The sequence below is a fragment of the Saimiri boliviensis genome, chromosome 11 (assembly GCF_048565385.1).
Source record: "Saimiri boliviensis isolate mSaiBol1 chromosome 11, mSaiBol1.pri, whole genome shotgun sequence".
Lineage (NCBI taxonomy): Eukaryota > Metazoa > Chordata > Mammalia > Primates > Cebidae > Saimiri > Saimiri boliviensis.
Genome location: NC_133459.1, coordinates 115,739,548 through 115,764,559, shown reverse-complemented (window position 1 = coordinate 115,764,559; position 25,012 = coordinate 115,739,548). Strand labels below are relative to the sequence as shown.

Sequence of the window (25,012 nt, the reverse complement as noted above, 5' to 3'; positions counted from 1 at the left end):
TTATATTTTTAAATGATATTGAAGAGATCTTTCTAAAAACTTTCACTTCTCTTAGTTGCTGATATCCAGGAATACTACTGACTTACGTACTGATTGTGAATGTAGCAACTTTGCTAACCCCTAGATGTTAACTGAATAGTCTACATATATAATCATATCAACACATCACCATAATTTCCTGGCCCTAGGAAAGAAAAACCCACAGAATTCCATTGACTATAAGTTATTTAACAATATACAATGGTTTTCATTTAAAGAGATGTTTCTAGTTGTATAAATGCTGTAAGTAACATGATAGCTGGAAATAGTGTAGCCACAGTACCATCTTTAAATCACCCAAATAACTGAGGTACAATTCTATCTGCTTATGAGTTCACTAGGCACCAAGTTTTAGGAATCACATAGTCTTCGACTCTGCAGCAATACAAATAAACTGCCTAAGTAAGGTACACTAAAAATTTAACATATTGTACTCATAAATTCTAATTAAGTTCTCCATAGGTGAAACATGGCTAGGGAAGTTATGATCAATCCTTCAGAAACGACTTCTCGGAACCTTGGACAATACGCTTCCCACAAGGCTTCCTGGTGTTCTGGCAGCACTAACAGGACTCCCGTTGTTACCCTTTCCCTTTGCTCACATCTTTCTATATGGCAAAAAACGACTTCTGGATAAATGGTTTCCACCACATTACTGGGTAGCACAACACAGTGCACACTTGTGCATACTCAACAGCAACCTCTTTGCAAGAGATAATTGCCTCAGGGCCCCAGGAAACTAGAAACCATCTAGAGGCTGAAGGCTCTAAACTAGACAAAATGCCAGGGAGCCCTAATGACAGAAAGGACTCCAAAGTGAAACTCTCATTTTTGAGCTTTGAGGGGAAACAGAGAAATGAGTTTATTACATGATATAACCTTTGGGTTGTCTCCACACATTAAATAGGAAAACTAAAGGAGTTTAAAAGTACAGTTTCTAAGTTTATAGGATGATGAAAATGTTCTAGAGATGAATAGCTGCTCATAGTTGCAAAACAATATGAATATATTTAATGCAGTGAACTATACACTTAAAAATGGTTCAAATGGTAAATGTTATGTGTATTTTTTTTTTTTTTTTTTGAGACGGAGTTTCGCTCGTTACCCAGGCTGGAGTGCAATGGCGCGATCTCGGCTCACCGCAACCTCCGCCTCCTGGGTTCAGGCAATTCTCCTGCCTCAGCCTCCTGAGTAGCTGGGATTACAGGCACGCGCCACCATGCCCAGCTAATTTTTTGTATTTTTAGTAGAGACGAGGTTTCACCATGTTGACCAGGATGGTCTCGCTCTCTTGACCTCGTGATCCACCCGCCTCGGCCTCCCAAAGTGCTGGGATTACAGGCTTGAGCCACCGCGCCCAGCCCAATGTTATGTGTATTTTACCACAATTAAAAAATTTTAAAGATGCATTTTCTATTGTTAAAAACTACCAGGTATTATTTAGTAATCATAGTCATTAAGAGCACTAATCATCAAGATCTGACAGCCCTGTGTTTGAGATTTGACTCATCCTGTTACAACTGTGGAATGTAGAAGCAAGTCATTTAAGCCTTAGTTTCCTTATCTGTAACACAGGAATAACAACACGCTTACCCACCCATTATAGGCTGTTGTGAACTTGAAATAAAATAATTTATGTAGGAACTTAGTAAAGTTCCTGGCACACAGAGAAAGCTCAACACATGTTGGCTCTAATTTTCTTTTTAGGTTTTCACTGTAATATGATTCCAGTATATTTTGTACAATGAGGACTACAAACAAGGCTTAACCTTAAACTCCCATACTGTAAGAAGCAACAATTTAAAAGAAGCCATGAGAACTTGAAATAATTTAACAAGTTGATATACATATATATATATATATATAAAACCAAGTATAACACAGTCATACAAAAACATTTAGTAGAAATATAATTCACACATATAAAAACAGGCTACTTTGTTTTTTGTCCCTTTTATATCCTATTTTAGACAAAATGATAAAACTCAGAAAATAACAGGAATGTACTAGTCCTAAAAACTGGACATTTTATAAATGAAACAGATATGATCACCTATACCTTCTCTTAAATTCCAAATAATGAGGCTTACTGACCTGTACTCTCAGAATCAACTTAAATAAATTTTAGCTTGACTTGGATGGAATATATATTCTTTAAATATTTGAAAATCCAGGTAGAGCAAGTATATAAAATGATTCATATGTCAAAACATTTCATACAAAAGGAATGGTTTTAACAAAACCCAGGCAATATCAAGAGGAAATGCACTGAACTTAAAAACTTTTGAAACAGGCATTTTTTGGACCATTTATAAAATACCAAAAAGTTCAGAACTGTTGAAAAACAAGTTTATATAAAATAAAGCCAAGGGATGAAAAACTATCAAATGTATTAAAACCATCTAAAGCCAAATACAATATAACTGAACTATATAATTTAGAAATGGGTTTAAGTGCATTTTCTTTGTACAATTTAATTGACTATCACGTGTAAAAACTGGCAATTAATTAAAATGCAATTAAATACAGATTTGCAAGCCTTTTGGCCATTATGTAAACATTAAAAAATTAAGTGAATTGCCAATTGAAAAATAAGAGCTTACATACATATCTTTATACAAATGGTAAAAGACGCACTGTAAAATTGTGTGAAAAAAACATATTCATACCAAACAAAGATCTTTGTAGGCACTTGCATTCAAAAACATTCCTTTTATAAATAAGAACTTACAACAGTTTCACTCCAAAAAAATAAACCTGATTTTCCCCAATTGCACCTATCAGTTGAGAACTGTATCATATATTAAGGATGCATTCAAATGGACCATTTTATGGGGAAAGTCAAATGACCTTTTAAAAAATATGAATCCACATATCTTATTCACAACTTCACAAATACAGAATTTAAAGATAATTCCAGTGAGGCACAAATATGACCCTATCAAAACATTCTACCATTCAATATTACCAACAGAGGATAATACAAGAAGAAAAGGCAAAACCCATGATTTAGCAGTTCCATACAAAAGGGGTCCTGTCAAAACACTCTTTCATAAAACAAGCACAATACCATGAAACAACACAACAACAACAACAAACACCCTGAAATTTGACAACCCTATACAAATTGTGGAATTTCATCTTCAAGGTCTTCAAACTGTTGCATTCGTTTTAGCCTTGGTCTCTGACACGTTGGATTCACATCAGGCAAGCCAACTTCCTCAGAGTTCTCTTTAGGTTGACCAGTTCCGTGCCCAGGACAAGCCGATACTTTGTCTGGGTCTGGCATTGACTTTACCATGAGACTCTGGGGATCGTGAGCTGTGCCAGGAGGCACTGCTGTTGAGGGTGAAGCTGGCTTCTCCTCATTCCCCCTGACGCTGATGGCGGGAGCATGTGGTTTATAAAATGTTGTCCAGTGTTGAGGCTGCAGTGTTCTGGGTGCTCTGACAGGAGCAAGAGGGTAGGAATCTGAAGACCGTCTCTCAGACACCTCTCTCACTGACCTGACTGGCTCGATGTATGGCTTACTGGGCTGAGTGGCATTGGCAGAATGGTCCCCACTAATCTGGAGGGGTGTCGTCACTCCTTTTTCCTGGAGTGCACTGGGCACGATCACTGTAGTCTTGACAGTTACACTGTTTTGTTCATACTGTTTATCCTGAATTTTCTGCAGAGTTTGCTGGTCAAAGCCATTAAATTTGGAACAAACAGTAGTAGCAGTGTCTTTTCTATTAACTCCTTCAAAGGGAGGATTCTTGTAAAACTTGCCTAAATTTACATTTCCCAAATTTCTCCCATTTCTCCCATTAGGAGGGCTTGCAAGAAGTAGTCTATCTATAGGCAAACTTACAGGTCTAATCTTGGTCCTTGGAGTACGCCTCTCCAGATTGTTTGTTGACCTATCAGATTTCAGAAAAAGTGGCTTAGGGGTTTTACCATCTTCTGTCTTTTGGGATGCTAATTCAACTTCTTGGTCTAGAAGCAACTGTGCTTTGTCTGAAAATGAAAGAAATCTATTTAATTTCATCTGAGAGTCTGAATGAGTTAGAGATGAATACTCTATCAAGACAACAGGAGTCTTACATATTTTTTCCAACATAATATTCTCAGTTATCTATGCAGAGGAGTTAAATATTTGTATAGTATTAAAGGTGTATATTGAATTTAAAAGTTCAAATTTTTTACTTATTTAAATCAATATGATGAACAGCTACAAAACACAATAAAACACTTGCTGAGTAACTTTAAGTGCTGTGCATGAACAAGTACTTTCTGGGTCAAAAGACTATCACAATTTCAAAAGGCAGACGTTGGAAAATTAACCTCAGAAAAGTGACACTAATTTACACACCAACCAGATGTAAGTGTGCCATGAATCCCAAGGATTTTGCCAACTCGCTCAATCTGCTTTTCAGTTACACTCAACTCAGTGACAGCATATCATATTTGATGCCTTAGATACTCTCCATATCTAATCAACTAATAAAGCATAACATCCATTCTGTCAAATGAAGGCTGGATGCTTTTAAGTTTAAAAAAAAAGGCCATTTTCCCTATCTGCTCCCAGATTTTCTTTCTTCTGCGGTCTGAACCCACAGTCCATGTTTTCTCACTTAGAAGTCTCAGTTCCTCTAACTCTATGGTTTTTTGCTGCATCTATTCTAACAAATTCCAATTCCAGGAATGTTCCAGCCCTCTACTCTCCTGCTTTTCTGTTCACTGCTGAAACATATCCAACAACTCTGTGCCTTGACACCATCCTGGCCCTGGGCTGCAGCCCGCCTGAAGCACAGCATGCAGTTTTTTTCCCTACCACCCAGTCCTTCATCCACATCTCTTGGACAGTGGTTTGCAGACAGGTGCCCACCAGAGTCACTTTTTGGTGGTTGTCTCATCTGACCTTCTTCCACACCTGGGACTGCTGCCTCTCTTCCCTGGGTTCCAAGGCTCTTTTTTTTTTTTTTTTTTTTTTTTCTGAGACAGAATCTTACTCTGTCACTCAGGCTGAAGTGCAGTGGCACGACCTTGCTCACTGCAACCTCTGCCTCCTGAGTTCAAGTGATTCTCCTGCCTCAGCCTCCCAAGTAGCTGGGATTACAGGTGCCTGCCACTATGACTGGATAATTTTTGCATTTTTAATAGAGACACGTTGGCCAGGCTGGTCTTGAACTCTTGACCTGAGAAGAGCTGCACACCTCAGCCTCCCAAAGTGCTGGTATTACAGGTGAGAGCCACCACACCTGGCCCAAGACTCTTTTGATTTGCTTTCCCAGGTCCTCCATACATTTATAGAGCATTCTAAGGGACCTGGTTCCTTGCAGTTGGACTGTAAGCACCAGTAGGCACCAATGTACATTATAAGCATCCTGAGGAAAAAACTTAAGGGCATAATGGAGAAGAGTTCAGACTCTGAAGCCAAGTTGCCTGGGTCCTGGTTCAGCCCTGCATGCCACTTCTGCACTGGGCTAGGCAATCCCACTGTCCCCGTCTTCATCTGTGAAAAAAAGACTCCTACATGTATCTATGTTGCCATGTAGTCTAGAAGATGTACTAAGAAAAGTGCTTAAAATTATTTTGTATGTAATAAACGCTGAAAAGTGACATTTATTATTACTGTTCCTAAAAGCTTAATGGGATAGTGAAAAGGTTAGGTTTAGGAATCAGACACAACTGGGTTCAAATGTATTAGAAGCACAATCTTTGGCATTAGTCTCTTTCAGACTGTTAGTTATGGGATGAATAAGGATAATGTTATTTATAACACAGAACTGTTATGAAGATCAAATGGAATCAAACAAAGAAGCACAGTGCTTAGCACAGAACAGGCAGGTACTTGGTGAATGTTAGTTCCTTTCCTTATTTTTTGAGACGGAGTTTCACTATTGTTGCCCAGGCTGGAGGGCAATGGCTCACTGCAACCCCCACCTCCTGGGTTCAATCGATTCTCCTGCCCCAGCCTCCCGAATAGCTGGGATTACAGGCACCTGCCACCATACTGGTTAATTTTTGCATTTTTAGTAGAGATGGGGTTTCACCATGTTGGCCAGGCTGGTCTCAAACTCCTGACTTCAGGTGATCCGCCTGCCTTGGCCTCCCAAAGTGCTGGGATTACAGGCATGAGCCCCACAACTGGCCCTCCTTTCCTTTTTAGATCCTATACTCACTGATACTTGATTACACATTAAATTTAACATACATGGCCGCAATGTGAAAAACTGGAATTTAGCTGTAACAATGCAAAAATGACAATACCTAATGGAAGCTTTTCTACCAGCTTAACAACTAGCAATGACAGCAACTAATATCATAAAGAAAAAATAAGTAAATAAAATGATTGTTAGTCAAGGAAATAAAAGACATAAACATCTGTGTGTTTAATGGGTTAAAAGTAGGCCACAGGTAAAACGCATGTCAAAAAAAAAGTAGGACTCTAAATTTTTTGAATTTTAGGAGTCTAGTTTGACTTCATATGAGCAGTTAGTTCAATGCACTGAACTATGGAACCGGAAGATTCTAAGGAATATCACATTGCTCACCACATTTCTGCCTTGATTTTAGCTGACGGCAAAAAGCAAAACAAAAACAAAATTCAGAAGAAACACAAAAAACACTTATAAACTCCAAGATGTCTTATTGTAAGAAGACTTTTATGAAGAATGACATTCATTTAAATGCAAGGTACATTAAAAGGCAACTTTCTCAATGGCTAGCCAAGATTTGTTAACTAATAAAGATTCATTCTCTGACTTCCCTCATCTCCCCTCACCTTGGCTTTAATCATGGTTCTACTGGCAAAGTTTTAAGTCAGCAAACATGTGTGTGTATATATGTAATTTTTTTTAACATGGCTACTCACCACTGAGACATGCATCACATTTTTCTAATGCATTTTGCTTGCGTTCTGATTCCTCAAATGATGTAGCTCGTTCAAAAATTTTGCTTTCACTCTCTGCAGTATGAATATCCTGTTGATAGAAGATATATATTTTTTTCTATTTAAAAATATATTATTATGCAAATGGTTGTCTCATAGCTATTTTTTTTTTCATTTTAGGTTTTGGGGTACATGTGAAGAACATGCAAGATTGTTGCATAGGTACACACATGGCAGTGTGGATGGAAGATAATTTTTAAAATGGAAGAAGTAAAACACAACCTCAAAATAAACAGTTCAAAGATTTTTAACTTATTAACATAAACACTACAAAGTTCTAATCTAACATAATTTCATAAAGATCAAAACTCACTTCCTTTGAAGAAAAAAATGGTGACTTCATGGAACGTTCAGTGTCTCTTTCTTCTGGTGATAACAGAGGCTTTGGAAAACAGCCTTGATCAACCTGAGGTGAAACAACACCTGTGCTACACATAACATCTTGTGGCTGTAGGGACCCATCGAAAATCTTCTGTGAGTAAGTAATGAGGAACTCTACCAAGCGGGCTTGATTTGAATACTCTGCAAGGGAGGAGATGGTGATAGGAGCAGTTGTTGGCCTTGGCTTAATGAGACTTGGTCCAAATATCAGCCCCAAGTTTTTGGAGTTCATTTTGTTTTCTTCTGCATGATCTACTACCCTGCAAAGTAGAACACGTAAAATTGTATGAGATTTGCCTATTAGAGTTTCTTGATTGTAGTTTACTATAGGATAGAGAGGGTGGAGGAAAAATGACCTGCACAATAATACTAGGGGGAAAAAGTCTAGGAAAAGGTTACGTTCATTTGATTAAAATATCGACCACATGCCAAACAGTTTCACAGTATTGGAATAAATTTCAAGTAGAAGGAACTACTGCAGTTTTGCCAGCAGAAAGAAAAAATACCCCTCAAAACTGCTCCCATCTCAGTATACAGTATATCCTTCCAAGTCCTTATACTGGGAACCTAAACATCAATGTCAGTTCTCTCACTGCCCATCTCTAGTCTTCAAGTCTAGATGATTTTCCCTTCTGAAGATCCAGTTCCAACGCCATTCCCACTCCTCTGGCCTCACTTCAAGCACTTACCACCATTTATTGCTATGACTATTCAAGGAGCTCTGAATTGTAATAAAGGCGTCCTCTCCAACCTCGTTTCCATATCGTTGCCAGAAAAATCTAAAAGGCAAATCTGAGCCTGTCAAATTCCTGGCTCGAAATTCTTTAGTGGGTACCAAAGGAAGATGGTCAACACACCTGCCAGGCATGCAAGACTTCATCAGGCCTCTATCTGGCTCAGTTTCTGCTACTGCTTGCTATACTGTATAGCCTAACTAAATCACTTACATTTCTCAGACGCACAATGCACTCTTGTATCTCCATGTCTGTGACTTTGTGCCTGGAATGCTCTTCTGTGTAATTTTGTCTACCAAGATACTACTTGGTTTTTTAAGTCTGATTCAAGGGCTATCTCCTCTGATTTATGCCCCCACCATGCAATCTTCCTCTGCATGCTGCGCATAGCTGTTAGAACAATGATGCTGTACTCTCCTTGTCTGCAGATCTGTTCCCCCAGCTGATGAGACCAACAGATGGCTGAAACCCTATATTTTCGTTCTTGTTTAGCCAGCAGAGCCTGGCACACAGGAGGCATCTGAGGGAACTATGTTGGCTGCACGTACATATATCTTCAATGTCTCCCTTGTCCTTACACATATTGGAAATGAAATGTTCATTTTAAAAGTAACACTGCAACAATATGAACACACTTAACACTTAAGAATGGCTAAGAAGGTAAATTTTGTTATGTGGATTTTACCACAATTAAAAACAAAAACAAGTCAACTGCCCACTAATGGATGCTCTAGTTACATAGAATTCTTACCGCTTAAGATGTACTATGAGATAATGAAGACTGTTAAAATTTGATGCTGGTAATTGTCTTAGAAGGTCTTTGCTTTTTAGAAGAATTCTGTTTATTTCTATATACATATTTGGCCATTTTTTGTCTTCAGGATTATCCTTTTTTGTCTCTTGTTCTTCATTTACATGTTGGATCTCTTTTGCAAGGTCTATAAATTCCTTGTACAATCGAAATAAAATAAATGGTTCTGGGAGCTAAAGAAATAAAAATACATTAGGGGTGAGTATTCTATTTTTTCTGTTAATAATCAACTATTACTAACAGTTACAGAGTGACTTGGCATGTTCCTTTACATTAAGATTTAAAGTCAATCTACATTTAGTAATGTCTATATTTGATACCGATGTGGTCTATAAGGTAAATCTAGAATAGTCATCATAAATTGTGTCTGTATTAAAACAATGTAACTGGTAATCAATAAAACTAAACCTAAAGCTGCATGATGGAATTTTACAAGTCTGATATATGTCCTCTACCAGTTACATTCATGACTCCCCCGAAGTTAGTATTATCTTCAACTGTTTTACTGAAATAAAACCCAGGATAATGCATGAAATAAGTTAAATTAATTAAAAAGGCTAATAATCTGACTTTTATTGATATGGGAAAAACAGCAAGAACAAAAACACTGTCGACATTTTATTTATCTTATTTTAAAAATAGACCTTGAATTGCCATAAGCAGGTCAAAGAAAAAGTACCTTCTCAAACTAACAAAGGGCATGCCATTTTGATCTGCTCAGTGTCATAATGAATTTCAATGTTTCCACTTGCTCTGTGGTGAAATACAGGGTACCTCTGATTACTACTTGATGTCCTATTTTATCTGTGGTGAGGTAGGTGCCCTTTTCTCTGGTTTCTTCTGCTAGTACTAAAGAGGGGCAGCCCTGAGATCAATTTCTACCTACACCACTCTGGGATCTGAAGGAAAGTCACTTAACCTCTTGGAGCTTCAGCTTTCCCATACAGTAAATGAGTAGAATGAAGGCTACTCTCTAACATGTGTTTTAAGAATGGAGAATGGTTTCCCACATGAAAGTCTCTGTCACATAATATTTCTGAGACAGAATGAGAACTGATAGTATTAGACCCCATTCATTTCCTTTCCTTGCCTGGCTAGAAGAGATATAGAATGATTCATTATGAGATTTAGCCATTCGAAGGTACTTGGCCTCTATTTTTCAGTTGAGAGTCCTGTAAAATGTGATTAAAGATATACCAGTAGTTTCCTGGGCTAACATGGCAGATCCAACAATTATACCCAATTTCTTTCCCTGTAATCCCATTAAAATACAGTTAGCCCACAGGACTGGGAGAATAGGAGAGGAGACAAAAGTTTTACTTCATAAGCTGAAGAGTTGAAGAACAAATGAGAAAGTACTGACTTAGCAGCTCTGAGAAAGCTGAAATCTCAAACTGCGAACCAACATGACTGACAGAATCTTAAGGAGACTCAGGCACTGTCAGCACTAGATCTCCTGATTCTGCTGGAAGTTGGACTATCTGAGAAGGATTAAATCTGTAGATTCCTGTCACAACTTCACACTTCTGAGCAGCCTCTTCCCGAGAAGGCTAAAGATTTCTTCTCCTGGCAGCATAAAAGAGAGAGTCTCTGGATGGGCAATGTCAAACACAAAGGACAGATAGGCAACTATCTGAAAATGGGGATTTCGTGATTATACATGCTGTGCTAAATGTAGAGATCCTGAGGCCTTCTTAGTCTACTTGGCTCTTATAGGACTGGTACCACACTCTAGGCAAGGCAAGACCTTCTCTGGGGTATCAGACTAGCCCAGGAGCACGGACCTATAGAGATAGAGGCATCAAGGGTTTCCCAAACGGCCCACCTAGATCACCCTACAATAAAGCTCAAAGTCTTCAAAGCCTTCACGTGTTTAAGAGCTTCGAAAGAGATTCATTTTAAGCAGACAACCACAAAGACAGAAATCAAATTGAGTAGAAAAAAAACCAACAAAAGGTCTAGAACTGTGCTGTTAATATGGTGGCCATAAGCCACATATGGCTACTGAGCACTGGAAATGTGGCTGGTCTAAACTGAGATGTGCTTTATTTTTTATTTTTTTTTGAGACGGAGTTTTGTTCTTGTTACCCAGGCTGGAGTGCAATGGCGCGATCTCAGCTCACCGCAACCTCCGCCTCCTGGGTTCAGGCAATTCTCCTGCCTCAGCCTCCTAAGTAGCTGGGATTACAGGCACGCACCACCACACCCAGCTAGTTTTTTGTATTTTTAGTAGAGACGGGGTTTCACCATGTTGACCAGGATGGTCTCGATCTCTTGACCTCGTGATCCACCCGCCTCAGCCTCCCAAAGTGCTGGGATTACAGGCTTGAGCCACCGCGCCCGGCTAGTTATCCTATTTTTAAAAATCCAGTGCAAAATTATAGCTAACAAGGAGAAATAAGTTCTGGTGTTCTTTTTTTGGGGGGATGGAATCTTGCTCTGACACCCAGGCTCACTGCAACCTCCAACTCCTGGGCTCAAGCAATTCTCCTGCCTCAGCCTCCGGAGTAGCTGGGATTACAGGCATGCATGCCTGGCTAAATTTTATATTTGTGGTAGAGATGGGGTTTCACCATGTTGGCCAGACTGGTCTCGAACTCCTGACCTCAAGTGATCTGTCTGCCTTGGCCTCCCAAAGTGCTGGGATTATAGGCATTAACCACCACACCTAGCCTAGTTCTGGTGTTTTATACCACTGTAAGATGACTATAGTTAACAGTAATATATACTTTCGAATAACTAAAAGGAGGGTATTGAATGTTCCCAACACAGAAATGATAAATGTTTGAGATGATAGATAGGCTAATTACCCTGATCTGATTACTATGCATTACATATATCAAAACATCGCTGTGTATTCTGTAAATGTGTACAATTATTATACGTCAATTTAAAAAATAATTTTTTAAAAAGGATCCAGATGGGAGCAACAGAACTGCAGAGATTTATGTTGAAGACTATCATCACTATTCTCTCTGACATTATCTCTTCATTTTCACCCGAGGACAGAATGTCAGCTAAGCTTGGCTAAGATCTTTTTTGGATTTGGCTCATGACAATGTGCTAATTAGTTCTTGCAATCCCTCCATGAGCTGCTGCTTGATGTTACTAAAGTCATTTACTTCATCCCACCAAGTACTCTTTGGACCTACTCCTGCAAACTACAGGTATAACAATGAGCAAATTAAAAGAAAAGTAATAAGGCCGGGCGCGGTGGCTCAAGCCTGTAATCCCAGCACTTTGGGAGGCCGAGGCGGGTGGATCACGAGGTCGAGAGATCGAGACCAACCTGGTCAACATGGTGAAACCCCGTCTCTACTAAAAATACAAAAAATTAGCTGGGCATGGTGGTGCGTGCCTATAATCCCAGCTACTCAGGAGGCTGAGGCAGGAGAATTGCCTGAACCCAGGAGGCGGAGGTTGCGGTGAGCCGAGATCGCGCCATTGCACTCCAGCCTGGGTAACAAGAGCGAAACTCCGTCTCAAAAAAAAAAAAAAAAAAAAAAAAAGAAAAAAGAAAAGTAATAATGAAGCGGCCTACTCCCTGACCATATTCCTGCTAGAATGCGTAATACCCAGCTTATAGGACACTCCTTCCCAATGCTCCAAATGTAGTAAATTTTGTGTTCCCAGGATGGATTCATGACCTTACCCACTAACCTATCACAATGGCTATTTTAAAATAACAAAGGCAAAGCCAGCCTATGATCCAGACTGTTTTATTTACTTCATATAACAGTGTGGACACTGGGCTTTCCTTACACAGCTAGATTTAAGCTTTCAAGTCAGTTTTCCAAAGCTTAACAATACATTGTTTAGGAATAAATAACAAGTATTAAAACTATTAAAAAAAAAGAGAGAGAGAGTTATGATTATTAAAGACTGTCCTGGTGGAGTTAGGGGGATGTAACTTGGAAGAGAAACATGGGGGTCTTTTATGAGGTATTCTAATATTATATTTTCTTAAGGTGGGTAATGGGAGATGAGTTTGTTTTTATTATTCTTTAAACTGTACATATATTTCATATACTCTTTGATCTGTGCACTAATAATTAGCAAGATACCTATATGGTCTATGCCAATGAAAAACCATGTGTAGCAAATGTTATCAGCAAATTATAAATCATATTTTTGCTGTTTTTAATTTAATGGTAGGTTTCAAGGGTAAAAATGTTACCTGCCGAAGATATAATTTCAAGACGTCACAGATGTCATGTGAACTAAATTCTGAAATGTCTACCAAGTGCATTCCATTTTCCAAAGCTTGACACAGTTTTTCAGTTTTTATTTTGTTTCCACACACACGATAAATTCCCTTGAATAGAAAAGAAAAAAATTTTGTAAAATTCTTCTTTAGTACAAATGGCTAAATGCAGATAGCTACATATATTTGATTTTCAATCTTTTCACTCTATTTCAAATTTTATTAGTATTTTAGAAAAAACTATTCAAGGCCAAATGAGGTAACATTTGCCATAGAAATCTGAATAAATTCAGTTATTAAAGATTATGCATTGGCCATGTGCCTGGGAGGCCAAGGTGGGACGATCACCTGAGCCTAGTTGTTCAAGACCAGCCTGGGCAACATAAGGAGACCCCATCGCTACAAAAAAAAAATCTTTTTTTTAAATTAGTCAGGCATGTTGGCACGTGCCTATGATCCCAGCTACTCAGGAGGCTGAAGTGGGAGGGTTGCTTGAACCTGGGAGGTCAAGGCTGCAGTGAACAGTGATCATGCCACTGTACTCTAGCCTGGGCAATAGAGCAAGACCCTGTCTCAGAAACAAAGCAAAACAAAAAAATACAGTAAGCATTATTTTCCTTTAAAGTCTCCTTTTCATTAGAATAGGTTACACAGCCATTTACACTTTTCAAAATTTTAAGAGTTATAATGTACCTGTAGACACAAAGCTCTATTTTCAATCTCTGAGGCACATATTTTGAGTATAAAAGGGATGCCATCTGGTTCCTTTTTTGCAACTTGTGTGAATTCTGCTCCAAATAAGTGTATTTTTCCTGGAAGTTTCTGATGACCACAGATGATGACTAAATTTTCCAAACACTTTCGATGACAAACAAGGAGACACTACAAGAAAATGACGGTTTGAAACTGGTTAATTTAACCTTAAAACTATTCACAACTGGGCAAACTGCAGGTGGAGGGAAACATAATAAAAATAAGTTTAAGAGGCATAACTTGTGCTATTTGAAACAGATTTAACAACAAAACAAAATATAAAATTTTAGAAGGCATACTGTGGTACAATTTATTAAACATATATTTGCAAAAGATCCTAAAAAGTAAAATTAATAACAAAAAAGTATAAAGTGAAAAGCATAAAAGGGCCAATAAAATTCCAGAAATATCTTACCTCTTCACATTCAACACCTTGGAACACTACAATGCATTCACAATCCCTACATTTGGTGGGGGATCTCAATTTGCGAAACTTGTGTGTGAGAGCTGCCTTTGACATCAATGTTTTCTTAAATGTTCCAAGGCAATTGGGTCCTTGCAACAGAAACAATTTACAAAAATTGTAAAATGATAGAAAAATTATACCATGTGATACCATATTTTGAATACTCTTTAAACTCTGTAATCATTCATATATTATAAAAAGCTTTGAAGCTGTAATATCAAAATAGCTGCTTAGCACCCAATTTATAGATCCAACTTATAGATCTCTTAAAAGGCATACACATTTATCAAGGATTTTAGCTATAAATAAAAATCATCACCAAGTCACTAAGATAATTCCAAAATAACATGGCACAATGTTTTCAAAATCAGCATATTTACACTGTTATTAATATGCCCTTTTATAGAGCTGGGAAGGGTGTTCACAGGTGGCATTAGAAAAAGCCCCTGTAAACAAAGAAAAATAGTTGTATGAGGTTAGAGTGTTAGTATTATCTGCATTACAGATAAAGTTGTTCTTAATTTATTATAAAATTATGGTTAATATTAGCTAGTTAAATATTAATATTATACTGGAGGTCAGATATTTCATTAATTTAGGAAATGATGCCAAACCAGGTATCTGTAGGCATTAAGCATACAAAACCAATGTATATAACTCTAATTCAAGTCACTAAGGTAACTGATTTAACTTTATCCTTCAACATCCACAACTTCCTTGTCCTCAAGAAGTATACTTACTTCCTTTTCTTGCTTGGTTTATTGCATTGTTTCTTTTGATGGTTTTTAGAATTTCTTATGCACTGTAACCCTTTTAACACTAAGTCATACTATTAGATTTATGAAAATGCATGATCTCTAGCCTGTTATTTTAGCACCATGCCAGTACATTTTACATCAAGTAGTTTTGCAACCTATTCTTATCTTTGTATTTGCAACATCTGGTTAATACATTACCAACCCATACTTATACATAATTGTTGGGATATATTTAAGTCATGGTAATTTTTGTTGTTTAAGACGCAACAAAGTATTGATTCTTTAAAATTATACTATTTTTCTAATATCATGCAGTGCTACTGATTCAGCTGATTTAGTGGGACTTGATCAGGATAAATACAATACCAGCTTCTGAAGGGGAAGGTGGCTCTCTTTCATCTAGATCATCTGCAGAGGACATAGTTCCGCTGGACGGTGTTCGTGGAAGTTTTCGATGAAAGTCTCCTAAAAGAAAATTGTGGATATAATTACCTGACCATTCATTGTAGAATTTTCAAAATGGGAAATGACAACACTTTTGAAATAACACAAGTCATACTATTTTATTAGCTTCAATGTAAAATTTGCCTCCATTCTCATACTCTGGGTAACAGGGAATTTTGATACTCATTCCTGGGAACAAAAGGAAATTTAACCAAATCTAAGTTTCTCAAACAAATTTAAAACTGATGCTCATGTAGTCCAATAACACTTTATTGCCAATTTCTGATAGCAAGTACTAGAGATTGTAAACTCCACAAGTAGCTGATATTTTCCATTCATGTCTAATACCTACTAAGTGACAGAGTAGCTGGCACAACAGTAAAGTTGTCATTAACTGTTTGCTGAATTAAATTATAAATGTATACAATACAACCAAAAGCTTTCTAATATACAAAAATCTTTGAATATAACAACCCAACAGTAACATCACATTTATGTTACTGGCAAGATGGAAGACTGGGAACCAGGAACAATAGCCCAGTTATACTGGCAGGGAGTTGAGACCACAGGATACAAGCCATGTCAGCAAAGGACACCGCCATATGTATCAAAGCATGTTTGGAAGTAGCTCAACTGGGAATGAGGCTTATGTATTCCCTGCACAGGCCTATATCTAAGTAGAAGAATTCACCTTAATTTAAGGCCCTAACAGTTTCAGATTCAGAGTTAGAAAGGCCTTTACAAATTACTTTAAAGAACATCCTCTTCCCAAAGGATTTTTCTTCACAATGTAAGTAGCTATCTAGTTTTCACTTTGAATGTGCCCCCAATGACTGATAAATCACAAGGTTGTACTGCTCCATTTTGTAACTATTTTAATTGTAAAATTAGAATATTCCTTATATTACTGAACAGAAATATGCCTCCCTATAAATCCCAGCCTTGGTCATATTTTTCCCAAATGGAGAAATCAAGCACTCTCTAACTTTAATCCCTTTTTACCTCCAGCATTTGAGGACAGCTGACAGGTTTACAATTTTCCTCTTTCCCAGGCAAGGCATTCCCAGGTTTTCACCATTTATCAGGTGATGTGGTTTCTAAAATTTTGTCTTTATCACATGAAGTCTTACGGGATCCTAAATAATTCAGGGCTTGCTCTAGATTGGGTCATAATTTCTGGAGCTATCTAGAACCAGTTTGTTGTTATGAAACTAATTACAAATATTCAGCTAAATATTAGGCTCACATTTCCAGAATGTTCCTTGAACAGTGCTAGTTTTAAAGAAGGCAGCAAAGTGGCAGATGATAATCAGCCTACAAACCCCAGTGTTGCATGAAAATATTTTCCTAACTTTAAATGACGAGATTTATCTAAATGAGTAAAACTTCTGCAATATGTAAAAGAAGAAAAAGGTCTTGGAATCTGAGATGCGTAAAATCCTATAATCTAACTCTTAAGATCCTAGGAGAAAGAAATGTTGCCAGAAAGAATGGGCCTGGAGCAGTCTTTGGTAGAGGAGTAAAGAATGTTGGATGTAAGATTCTCATGGGTTCAAGTGCTACCTTCTTCTTTTGCTAGCTGTATAACCTACGCCAGTTACCCTCTTAGAAGCCATGAAGGGAGACTTCAAACACTCTATTTCTCTCTGAGGATCATGAGATAATCTGTATCAAAGTATCTTAAAGCACATTTGTAAAAAATTAATAAGAATAAGTAGTTGCAGGCACAAAAATAGCAAAATGACTTTATCATAGCAATTAAGTATCAAACAATCCAAAAGATAATGATAGTTATATTCACAGAATATACAGCTGTGAAAATAAAGATGGCTACCTACATTTACATAGATCTAAAATAATGCATGAATGAAGTCACGAGAGCATGATTCACAAGAGAGCAAAACTTCACCAGATATAGGTACTAGCAACATTTAAAACAGCTAGAGAATATTTTTAAAACATTTCAGGATAATGGTTTATTCTGGTGGGAGACAGGGCTATGTTACCAAGGAGGTGTACACAAGGGGCTTCTAATACACTGATAATAATCATCTATTTCTTAGGCTGGGTGGTAAATATATGAGGGGTTTTTAAAAACTATTTTTTAAACTGTACACTTTCCTCTCTCTAGGTGTGCAAGTTCACTATAAAAACAGGGTAGTTTAAAAATATCCAAAAAAGGACTGATCTTTCAATGAGTTTTCATTGCTAGACTTAAATATTGATGTACCTGGACTTATAGATTCTGAATCCAGAGATCTAGATTCGCTGCTCCCTCCAGTACTCTCAGAGTCACTAAACATCCCAAATGTCCATGATCTTATAAAGGAAGGACCTTTAATGAAAAGAATAAAGTCAAAACTTGGCTACAGGTGGATTTCATAAGGTAAAATACTAACATTCTAACAAGTGAGACAATTCAAATTTCTTTAACAATAACCAATTATCAACTTTAAGACAGGCACCATGGTAACAACTGTGAATATCTCATAAACTTATAATCTAAGGGCTGATTTTTAAATTCCAGAGCACCAATTAACTTAACAATCACATTTGAACAATCTGAACTTTTGTAAATTAGCACTCTCTTTAGTGTGGAAAACTACCTGTTATATCTGCACTGTTAGAGCATCTGTCTTCTTCAATTTTATTAGAACTGTCAGGAAGGCGTATAACATCCTCTAAAGAGTTGGCAGGTCCAAATCCAGAAGTTTGGGAACTACTTAAATGTTTATTTACATTTCTGGAACAACAACAACAATAAAACTCAACACTCCAAAGAGTGAGTAAGTGAGTAAGAATCAGTCTATTTCATTCTATGTTTAGAAAACTCTATTAATGATCATAGAGGAATTAAACTAAATATTAAAAACAAATCATATTACATGGTTCAGCTTCTTATAGGAGTTGTAAATACAGCTTTTTAATTATTTGTGCTTATTACAATGAAAACATGGGAAGGAATAGCAAAAGTATAATTAATAATTCATGTCATGGTTAAACTTTTCTAGCATGACCTCTGGAAAACATAGGTTAAATTTTGTGGACATTCAAAATATGTAAGGCCATCATATTGCCATTCCCAAAGGATTTGTAATTCTTAAATAAAAGAGGTCTGTGTCCAAATGTAAGTGAATTACATCTATTACATCTAAGGCTTACTGTAAGTGAATTATATCTATTCCTTAAATACATCTACTTTGATACCATAAAATAACATTTAAAGAATTCAGAAAATTTTTAAGTTAATTTTGTCAGGCAGAAAAGACACCTCCTTGTACTAGATACTTAACAATTAAGTGTTTTATATTTTGAAATAATTTTGTCTATACATTAATTCTCACCCATCAACTTTTTCTTCTTCAGTTGAATTTGTGGCCTTGACAAATTCACTGTACTCTTGGCCTGGGTCATAGAGTTTGGCATTATCACAGAGAGACTGTAAACTGTTTGCAAGGGAAGCAGCCTGCAGATGCTGCATATGGAAAAGGTTAACTGTTACCTATGGACACAGAGACAAAAGGCAGAGTAGTAACTTATGATATACAGAATGCTATACAAACATACATTTATTTCAATGACTTCATCAATAAAAATGCTATACAGTGAAGCATAAAGCACTGAATATCACTCTAAGCAGACTATGTTGCCTGATTTTTGCATAATGTCTAGATTAGGGGGAAAAAAGTAGGTTTAATCTAATATCTAGGAGTGATCGTTTCCAGCAAAACTGGCTTTTAGCTGAAAAGTTCAAAAATAACTTCACAAACTCCATGCCCCAAATGGCTCACAATTTTAGATGAATGTGTTTCTGAGGATCCTCATCTCTATATCCTGATGGTCTGATTACAACTGCCTAAACTCTTCAGTGAAAGACAAGACGAAAACACTTCCAGTCATATAACTATTATTTAGACTATTTTCACGTTTTTCAGTCCTATAAAAATAGAAATACTTAACTACAGTACTCAGTTCTTATAATTAGATATTGCCCTTGGATCTATTCAAAATACATTATTCCATTGAGTTTCACAAATGCCTAAATATACTATCACTATCATCACTTGTACTAACAACAATAACAACAGCAGTAGCTGACAAGTGTGTACAGTATGCCAGACCCATTCTCAGTGTCTTATATGAATAAACTAATTTGATGTTCACAAAAACCTAGGCTTTGGGTATATTACAGCAAACCGATAAGATACTGGTCCTCATGGACCTTTATGTTCTCCTGAGGGTCATAACTGAGAGAAGTAACAAATTATGTAAATAAGATACTTTCAGGTACTGAAAAATGCAATGAATACTATATTACAATGTCAAATTATGCAGTATGATCAGGTTCATGTTTGTCGAAGGGTATTTCCAACATGGTAAGTTAGGGAACACCTCTCTGAGGAGGTAACATTTGAACTGAGACCTGATGTAAGAAAAGCTTCAAGGAGATCAATCCAAACAAAAGGAGGAGATAGTGCAAATGTGAATGGGAGAGAGCTTGTAATGCTCAACAAACAAATGAAATGTCAATATGGTTGAAGTATATGGAAAGAGCTGGAGCTCTGGTTGAACATAAAGCTAGAAAAAGAAGTAGTCATCCAAACCACGGCAAGGTGTCTGAATTTAAGTGCAAAAGGCAGTGGTGAAGCATTTTACACAAAGCTACAACATGATCTGATTTATTCCTTAAAATGCCACTCTGGCTCTTTTATGGGGAAGGTATTTAAGGGAAGCAATGTGAATAAATGCTAAATTTTGATTAGCTTAATGTTATTTCAAAGACTGCCTTGTTCTTCTTCATCTCTCTTGATATACCAGATGATAGGATAATTAGCTTCTAAGTCCTTTGCGATGTAGATAGGCATTTCCTTAAGGATACTTGACTCTGCATAAATAGTGTTTGAAAAGCATACACAACAGAATAGCTTATTTGTGCCCTAACCCCTTCAAGGAACAAAGAAAATTCAAACTCCATAAGGTACAGTTTAAATCTAGCAACTAGCTATATTAGAGCATTCTTTAGCTAAAAGTAAACGGCTATCTTGATCCTAAAGGTAATTTGCATGCTAGGTGACCTTCATCAAGTTATTTATAATTTCTTTAAACCAGTACATTAAAAAATTTAAGATGCAAATGAATCACCTGGAGGATCTTGTCCAAATGTAGATTATGAGTCTAAGGATCTGTGTTGAAACCCAAGATTCTACATTCCTCACAGGCTCTCAAAGTAATGTCAATGTGGCTGGTCCAAGGACCACATCTTGAGAAATCTTTCTAAACTTTAGTTTTCTATCAGTGAAATGGAGCTAAAAACTTGATAGAATTTTGTGAGAATTAAATGAATTAATGTAGACTAAGAACTTAATACACCTGCAGGTTATGTAGTCAATCTTAGCTATCATAGCTATCATTAGCTATTGTTTGAGGTAAAGGGAATTTGTCAGAGGTAAATGATTAGCCTAAATGACTTCTAAGTTATTTTGAATCCTGGATTTTATAATTAAAAAAAAAAAATCCTTTCATGATTCTTTAAGTAAATCACATATTACTTAACCAAAATTTGGAAAATGAATGAGATGCAATTTTAAACATTCAAAAACATTTTAAGCAAGACTTTTGGTTCAGATGGAGTAGGCTGATGCTCCCCCGTCTCCTACTGAATTCACCTAAAAATCCTGAACAGAATGCACAAATCAAGACTCTGAAAAATAAATGGTAGCAGTTTATTACAGAAATAAACTACAATTCAAGGTATGATCAATTTAGCAATAGGTCTACTCCTGCCCCCTCCCCTAACTGTTTCCAGCCCATGCTCAGCTCCTACTTAAAGCCCATGCTCCATGTTCAGCTCCTACCCAATTCTCCGATTCCCAAAGTACAAACTGAGTGTAAACAGAAGGAGCTCTGAGAGGTACTTTCTGGTCCAAGGAACAAAAGGGGGAAAGGATGATGGAAGATGTGACTAAAACAGTAGAAGAAAACTCCCTTGTTTCTTTTGAATATTTGTTTTCTCTCCTGCCCCAAATCCCAAGCAAATCCAAATCCCTAAGACCGAACCCTGTGGCAGTAGCAGTGATGGCAGTAGTAGTTGAACAGATGCCAAAACTCTGATGGATATCCTCCTTTATGACCAGATGAGCTGTACTCTAAAGAGTGAGAGGGGTCTGAAATTTCTGTTACCTTTTTCTCTTTATCCTCCCCATACTTGGCCCTCAGAATAGGCAGACCTAAGCCTCTCAGCCAGAAGATTGGGAAGGGAGTCACATATAAGCTGAAAAATGAACCTAACTGTATCAAACGGCTGCTAAAATTTAAAAAAAAAAAAAAAAAAAAAAAAGTTCAATACAGGACCTAGGATAAAGTAATAGTGAAAATGTCTAGGATATAATTCAAAATTACCTCTCCTACAAAGAACCAGGGAAATCTCAACAACTCACAGACAAGACAATAAACAGACACAAACATCGATATGGCTCAGATTTGGGATTATCAGATGAAAACTCTAAAACAACTATTACAAAGGATTCAAAGAAGTAGAGCCAACAATCTGGAAACACAGAAAAACAGAAGTCTCAGCAACAAAATGTAAGATATAAAGAAACAAAAGAAAAATTTATTGCTGAAAAATAAAATACTCTGAACAAAAAATTTACTGGACGGACTATATGGGAGAATGGGGATAACAAAGGAAAAGAGCCTGTGAACTTGAAGACAGACTAACAGAACCATATAAACAACCAAGAAGAAAAACCTTTGGAGAAAAAATAGAGGACCTCCAGAACTGCAAAAGATTAACAAAAGCTCTAGTGTTTGAGTCACCGGGTGTCAGAGAAAGAGGAAAAAGAATACTATAAAAATAATTAAAATAACAACAGTTGAAAACTTGTAAAATTTTGCAAGAGTCAAACTTCTAGTTCAACAAATCCAAAGCAGGAAAAACAGCAAAAACGAGGTATAGATACATCTTAAACGATGAAAACCAAAGACAAAAAACCTCCACAAAGACAGCCAAAGAAAAACACATGCCACTGTTGGGGAATAATAATTCAGATGATTACTGGTATCTCATGAGAAGCTACGGATGCCAGAAGGCAGTGGAACAATATTTCAAAGCAGCGAAAGAACTGATTTCTGTATTCAGAATTCTCTATATTCAGTGAAAGTGTCCTTCAGAAACAAAGATGAAATAAAGACATTCTCATATGAAACACAATCAAGTGAATCCATTACCAACAGAGCTGCTATAAAATAAGTGATAAAGAAAGTTCTGTAGACAAAATGTTACCAGAAGAAAGATGGAACCCCGCTAGAATGCAAGAAGAATTAGCAGAAACAGTAAAGATCTGGGTAAATATAATAGACTATGTCTCTTAACTCTTTATAATATGTATGAATTTTAACCACAAAAATTATGAGAGTCTGATAAGGTTTTCAATGTATATGGATGTAATTTACATATATCAAATATAACTCAGATTAGGTAAAGGAATTTATGTGGTGGTGATGGTTCTGCGTTTCACCTGAAGTGGTTAAAATACTAGTTCTAAGTAGACTGTAAAAAAAATTAAGTGTACGTAGAAACACAGATAAGTGTGCAACCATTTTTTTTTAAACTTGGCTATTTATTGCATAATCTATTTTAGGCTGAATTGTCCTAGTAGCTGTTTTAAGTGCATCTAGTATTTTCATATAACTCTGGAAACCACATTAAATTCTCCAAAATCCTCAAGCTTCTTCAACAGTGTTTCAGAATGCTTATTTTATATCTTTTTTTTTTTTGGAGACAGAGTTTCGCTCTTGTTACCCAGGCTGGAGTGCAATGGCGCAATCTCGGCTCACCGCAACCTCCGCCTCCTGGGTTCAGGCAATTCTCCTGCCTCAGCCTCCTGAGTAGCTGGGATTACAGGCACGCACCACCATGCCCAGCTAATTTTTTTGTATTTTTAGTAGAGATGATGGGGTTTCACCATGTTGACCAGGATGGTCTCGATCTCTCGACCTTGTGATCCACCCGCCTCGGCCTCCCAAAGTGCTGGGATTACAGGCTTAAGCCACCGCGCCCAGCCGCTTATTTTATATCTTAATGACACAATATCCATTTTCATATATGACAGAGTCCATATGGGTGCTACTACATCTGTATGCTCTTTAGTTACGTCCTGCTACAACAAAAATACCATCGACAGAATAACTTAAACAACAAAGATTTATTTCTCACAGTCCTGGAGATTGAGAGATCAAGAGCAAGGCCCTATCAGATTCAGGGTCTGGTGTGGGCCCCAATTCCTGGTGCATAGACTTAGACTGCTCTTTTCTTTCTTTCTTTTTTTTTTTTTTTTTGAGACCGAGTTTCGCTCTTGTTACCCAGGCTGGAGTGCAATGGCGTGATCTTGGCTCACCGCAACCTCTGCCTCCTGCCTCCTGGGCTCAGGCAATTCTCCTGCCTCAGCCTCCTGAGTAGCTGGGATTACAGGCACATGCCATCATGCCCAGCTAAGTTTTTTTTATTTTTAGTAGAGACGAGGTTTCACCATGTTGACCAGGATGGTCTCGATCTCTTGACCTCGTGATCCACCCTGTTCGGCCTCCCAAAGTGCTGGGATTATAGGCTTGAGCCACTGCGCCCGGCCCTAGACTGCTCTTTTCTCTCTGTGTCCTCACATGATAGAAGGGGCGAGGGTCACGAGGGCTTCACCTAGTCGCCTCCCAAAGGCCCCAACCTCCAAATATCATCAAATTATCATATTGGGGATTAGGATCTCAACATACTAATTTTTGGGGGTGATAAACAGTCCATAGCAGCTCAGTTCAACCTAGTTGCATTGATTGTGGGGTTCTAATGAGAATTTACAATGTTAAGTGATCTCAAAAACCATTATGTTTTGACATATGCTACTTAACTGGTTGACTCCATATGACGTAAACCAAATCATTTTTTCACTGGTCAAGAGATGTAGTTTTGCATTTAGCTCCACTGAGAGTAAATGCAGACAAAAGTAAATGGTAACAATAGAAGTCTACGTGCAACCATTGTGGTTATGAAGGCAATGTAAGTTTCGAATTAGAGATTTTCTTGGGGTATATAAATAGATAAAAATTGCATTTCCTAACTAGAAGCTCTCCAGGAGTGGTTTGTAAAAGCTATATTCTCTTGAAAAAGACCCTGTAGTCACTAGAACAAGAGAAGGGATGGGAAAGAGTTCTTTCTACCAAACAAAATCTCAGTTTTGGTTCATTTATTAAATATTTTTCTCATTTCATAAGAACAAAGCGGGAAAAAACCATTCTGGTGATTGGACCCATGGGCCAGGCAACCCAATATTCAGTCTCTGACAGTGAATCCAAGACATTGCAAACAATAATTCAGTTTATGACAATAGTACCAGGAGAGGTGTTATGAGCATCCACACTATTTTTTCCTTCATGATATTTTCTTCAGAAAACATTTAGAAGGTAGGAATATAACCTGAGCTACTATAGCTTAG

At 37.2% G+C, this 25,012-nt stretch overlaps 1 protein-coding gene and 1 long non-coding RNA gene across 5 annotated transcripts in view; one reads left to right on the top strand and one right to left on the bottom strand.

The window, feature by feature from the left end:
- LOC141580344 (uncharacterized) overlaps nt 1-7,295 on the top strand; it is a 61,928-nt gene extending 54,633 nt beyond the window's left edge. The window contains exon 3 of the long non-coding RNA XR_012512582.1: nt 7,097-7,295. This is a non-coding gene — a long non-coding RNA (uncharacterized LOC141580344). The remainder of the gene's footprint in view (nt 1-7,096) is intronic.
- The window catches only part of ARHGAP29 (Rho GTPase activating protein 29), a 78,527-nt gene continuing 54,382 nt past the window's right edge, over nt 868-25,012 (bottom strand). For all 4 annotated transcript variants that reach the window (XM_003933288.4, XM_039460791.2, XM_010343841.3 and 1 more), the window contains 11 exons: nt 18,872-19,029; nt 18,134-18,270; nt 17,758-17,862; nt 15,450-15,548; nt 14,275-14,414; nt 13,800-13,988; nt 13,080-13,217; nt 8,843-9,075; nt 7,290-7,617; nt 6,899-7,007; nt 868-4,038 (listed from right to left, as the gene is read on the bottom strand). In XM_003933288.4, coding sequence (XP_003933337.1) covers nt 3,158-4,038; nt 6,899-7,007; nt 7,290-7,617; nt 8,843-9,075; nt 13,080-13,217; nt 13,800-13,988; nt 14,275-14,414; nt 15,450-15,548; nt 17,758-17,862; nt 18,134-18,270; nt 18,872-19,029 — 2,517 coding nt within the window. In that variant the 3' untranslated portion in view covers nt 868-3,157. The remainder of the gene's footprint in view (nt 4,039-6,898; nt 7,008-7,289; nt 7,618-8,842; nt 9,076-13,079; nt 13,218-13,799; nt 13,989-14,274; nt 14,415-15,449; nt 15,549-17,757; nt 17,863-18,133; nt 18,271-18,871; nt 19,030-25,012) is intronic.